General features: G+C 37.0%; 1 protein-coding gene across 5 annotated transcripts in view; it reads left to right on the top strand.

Moving 5' to 3' along the window:
- LOC110033367 overlaps positions 1-5084 on the top strand; it is a 47820-nt gene that overhangs the window by 25964 nt on the left and 16772 nt on the right. For 3 of the 5 annotated variants that reach the window (XM_020737319.1, XM_020737321.1, XM_020737317.1), the window contains one exon: positions 3882-3988. The exons of 1 other annotated variant lie outside the window; for it this stretch is intronic. In XM_020737319.1, coding sequence (XP_020592978.1) covers positions 3882-3988 — 107 coding nt within the window. The remainder of the gene's footprint in view (positions 1-3881; positions 3989-5084) is intronic. One more of the 5 variants, XM_020737318.1, reaches the window with a different exon arrangement.

The following is a 5084-nucleotide window of genomic DNA, read 5'->3' on the forward strand; positions in this document are numbered from 1 at the left end:
TAATTTATTATAAAGATCACTAAAAGCAGAATTTTTAGCGTCACAAATTATTCTCTTAGACTCTCTACGGGCCGTTTGATTTTTTTCCCAGTTCTCTAAACTTTTACATTTAAATCAATTTTTATAACATAACTTCTTATATTTTATCTTTTCTTTGTATATTATTATTCCACTACCAACTATTTTTATTTATATAAACTTTTTCTTTTGATTGTCCAAGTACAAATTTTGTCACTTGTTTAATAGTGTTTGTTACTTTATTCCACATATAATTTGTTTTTTCACGAGTATCCCAAATTTTCAAATCAGGAATTTTACTCATAAAAATAATTTTATTTGTGTCTTTTATGTACATCCTAGAAATTATGGCAAATAAATTCTTTTATTGAAAGAATTTAAAACACTCAACACAAATATATAAGATAAGCACCTACAATTCGAGATCGCCCTTAGGCACACAAAAAACTAAGTTGCTCTAAGGCACCGACACAATAATATTCCCCTTAAAAAATTACACCTTGTCCTCAAAGCGGGAAGAAATAAACTGTTGTTAGATCAAATGGTGTGGCTCCCGTTCATAAACTAGCATAGTCTAATTATCATCGTCATCACTGGTACAATCATCATGACCTTTAACAAATTTGGGTCGTCAATTTTCCCCACTGAAGATTATCTCCACACAATCAAATTACAAACCATCACAAACTTTCGATAGTATCATGTGTCCCATAAACTTTCCCAACCCCTTCCAGGTCTTAGGTAGTGGCCCCTCCAATATGCTGCCACATTTGATGGATCCGCTGACACCAAGGGCTTGCACAGGCTAGGGTCACCATGAAGCACGATCTTCCTCCCCTCTACTCTAATCTCCATGCTCAATTATTTCCAATCCACCTTGGTCTCTCCGATTGTCTATAACCCATTCATCTCTAGAATCACATTAGTATTTCCCAAATCCAATGGAAGGACATCTGCCACTTGTATGCCCTATAGTGTCAAACCAATCCCCTACAAATTCTTATGCTGTTCTCTACATTCCCTGTCCCCATCATAACCCAAAATGTCATGTATCTACTAATTCCAACCTCAATTAATCCACCACCCGATTTGAGTTGGAGTAGGCCCACCATCCACCAACACCACTACCGGTTGCTCGTTGATTTGTCCCCTCACCTTTATTGTGTGATTTAGAGTATATCCGACCCGCTGAGTTGAGGGATGCCTCTGTTACATTTAGGTGTAAGTGCTTATTTCCCTCCACCGCTTCTTCCGCTGAATCCTTACTATTAGCCTTCTCCCCCTCACAAACTAAAAATACATGGAGCATGTGATATTTGCACCGATGGCTTGGGGCATACTTCTGATTACATCGGAAACATAATCCCTTTGATTTCTTGTCGTGCACCTCTTCCTCTGTGGGGCACTTGAAATTTCCCCCAATATGGGACCTTGTATTCTTCTGCTTCGGTGCCTCCTAAAATGAAACTGCCTGGTTCCTTAGTGTCATGGTTGTCAACTTACACTTATGGAATCCTCCCGTGATATTGCTTTTGCTAGTCTTATTCATCTGGTTTTTGACTTCCACCATCAGGGCGAGCTCCATCATCTCCCTCAATCCCATTGGTCTAAATAGTCAGAGTGCTGCCCATATATCGGGATTCAGGCCCTTCATGAAGTTCCCCTCCAATCTAGCTTTGGAAATTCCCTTCAAACGTCCCGACAATAACTCAAATCTTCCTATATTTCATGACAATCCCCTCAAGTGTTAAGCCATAGATTTGCTTTTGTAGGTCTCCTTCTTGAATGGATTGGAAACATTTCAACAAACAATCCTCAAAATTAGTTTCATGATCAGATAGGATACTTAGCTTCCCTCCATTGAAACCATGCTAGGGCCTCTCCTCCAAACATAACCCTGCCTCCATGATCTTCTCCTCTTCATTTAGCCAATTCATCGCAAAAAATCGCACCTGGTACATCCATCCATGTACATTTTTTCTCTCGAGGTTGACAACTTCAGTTTCCTAACCCGAGCATCTCCAACACAACTCCTCTCTTCGGTTTTTCCTCCTATATATTTAGGATAAACATCCCTCCTTCGATCATAGTAATAACTCATCCCGGCTTCTCTCCTTCCTTGTTCGTGCTCCTCTCAGCCCCTCTATTTGCCCAACCCCCTCCATTGAAAACCTCTAATCCACCCGCAATTAGGGTTCTAAGGGGGAGTTCATGATGGTGGATGCTTTCCTCCTAATGGTCCTTACGTCTGATCTCTTCCCTTTTGATCTGGTTATGAATTCTTTGGTCAACCTTTGGTTAGGGTTTGCAATTTAAGCTCTCGACGGGGTCTTGAATTGTATTTCAATAAGCTTCCTTATCATCTCCTCATAGTCTCAAATCTAGTCTCGAATCAAATGTCAATGGAGAAAACTTTTCCTTTATCTCGGATTTAAGTTGTTTTGCTTTTTCCAATTTCTCTTCCAAAGCATCCGCTTTCTGTGCTGCTCTCTACAATATCTTAATGAGTTTGACTTCGGATAAGTGTATTCGCACTCGCCCATGATCCCTTCTTTGGCCTCTCACCTATCCCGGATCACTACCATTTCGCGAGGCTAGGTCACAAAAGCGGCATTGTATGCTGCGTTCCTGTTTGAATTTATAGCTTGCTAGAATTGGACTGTCCGGTCATGTATGGCCTCGATCTCGTCGATTGCTTCCAACTAGGGCTTATTGTTATCCAAAAACATGCTTACTGTCTCAAGTCATTGCTGTTTTACAAGTATTATGCCATCCCATCATCCTATATTGTCGTTGTCTGCTCACAAAGTAGCGTTTTCACGCTATGATCTTGTTGGTCTTTTCTGTTGCGACTGAATCACGAGCTTCGATCATGAAGCCTCTGGATGATATTGTTCTAAACCCTCGTGATTGGTTGTTGCTTCATTGTTAGCGCAATCACGGTTGTATTACGAGCTTCGGTCACGCATTGGTGGCGCGATTCCGGAATCTTGATTGCATTGCATCGTTTCCCTCCCAGATAGCTTTTATCGTGGTTGTAGTGTCACGAGGAACACAACAATCTAGTTGATTACCATAATCAATTGCTTTGATACCATTTGAGATAATTCTCGGTAGAAATAAGTTAAATAAAATATTTTATTGCAAGAACTTCAAACAACTCAACATTAGTACATAAGATAAGCACTTACAATTTGAGAGGTAGGCAATCTCTCCCAAATTCTATAATTAAAGAGGTAGAAAATCTCTCACAACCCCTAATCTTAAGATTCAAGATAACAATTTCATGCATATCCCTAACCCTAGACATGTTAGCCATATTTATACTAAACAATAATAAATAATAAAAGACTAAATTACCCTTATGTGCACGAAAGACTAAATTGTTCTTAGGCACCGACATAACAACCTCATAATTTAGTACTGATACTGTGGCTTTTCTTTTGAAGGCCAAGATCATCTCAACATTGTTTAGTTAGATATGCAAATTTATTTATTTATTCTCTTTTCAACTAACTTTCATCATAAATCCTGCATGCCAGCTTAATGTGTTTTTTTTTTTTGGTTTTTATTTTACTTTTTTTTTCTTAGCTTGATGTGGTCTTCGACATAATACAATAATCCCAATTTGATATTTTTGAAGACCAAATTGAACAATAAGCTTGAATTGTAACTTTTTCTAATTACTATTAGAGTAGGGCAAGGGAAGCTCGTATTTTATGCTATCATGAATTCGATAAAATTTTTTAGAAACCCATAAACATATACTCATCAATCCATTTTCCCTGAATTAAAGGATACTGCTCAACCCAAATTTATTATTCTTGATTTTTCATGTATTCTAAGTAATTTTTTTTTTCCAGGAAAATTCTTGGTATGGTTTCTTTATCCTAATCAGAATATCTATCCCAATTCAGTTAAAGATATGTTACTTGGGGATTCGTTTGCTGGTCCTGAAGGTGAAAAGATGATATTTTCTTTTTAATTTTTCATAATTGTGTTCTATCATCATCATCATCCTTTGCAAAATATTATTGGTCAACTTTATACATTCTCATTTTATATTCTTTCATGTGAAGTGTGTCGTATGAAAACTTAAACTTATTATTCACAAAATACTTTTGAATAGCATGTCCCTTACGTTAGGTTTATGATCCATTTCCTTGTTTTATCTATGGATATGGTTGTGTAGTTTCTAGAGACATCTAGAGACATCCTTTGATTTTTGTTGATTTGAAAAAAGCCTACGATAAGGTTCCAAGAGATATCCTTTGGAGAGTTTTTGAGAAATAAGGTGTTGATATGACTTATATTCAAGTCATTAATGATATGTATATAAGAACTGTTACTTGTGTTTGAACAGAAGGAGGATTGACCAAATTATTCCCTATTATGTTGATTTACATCATGGATCAGCTTTAAGCTCATATCTTTTTGCTTTAGTTATGGATGGTCTTACTGGACACTTACAGAATGATGTACCTTGGTGCATGTTTTTTACTGATGATTTCTTTCAAGTGGATAAGACGAGAGAAAAAGCTCTGGAAAAACTTTAATTATGGAGGTGTACCTTGGATTCTAAAAGCCTTCGTTTGAGTATAACTAAAACTGAATTCATGGAATTTAATTTTAGTAGTAGTAGCTCTAGTGATAGAAATGTAACTATGGGTGATCAAATTATTACAAGGCGTGAACGCTTTAGATATCTTGGGTCTGTTGTTCAAAGTGATGGTTATATTGATCGGGATATATTGATGTGGATGATATTAGTAGATTTCAAGTTGGTTGAAGTGGAGGAATGCTTCGGGTCTATTGTGTGATAGAAAAGTACCGGTCAGACTGAAAATAAAATTTTATAAAATGATGGCGAGACCTGCAAGGGTCTATTGTGTGATAGAAAAGTACCGGTTAGACTGGAAATAAAATTTTATAAAATGATGGCGAGACCTGCAATGCTCTGTGGCACAGAATGTTGGCTTTTAAAAGAGAATCATAAAACTAAGTTAAGTGTTGCTGAGATGAGAATGATTAGGTGGATGAGTGGCTTTACACTTAAAGACAAAATG

The sequence above is a fragment of the Phalaenopsis equestris genome, unplaced genomic scaffold (genome assembly GCF_001263595.1).
Source record: "Phalaenopsis equestris unplaced genomic scaffold, ASM126359v1 Scaffold001151, whole genome shotgun sequence".
Taxonomy (NCBI): Eukaryota; Viridiplantae; Streptophyta; class Magnoliopsida; order Asparagales; family Orchidaceae; genus Phalaenopsis; species Phalaenopsis equestris.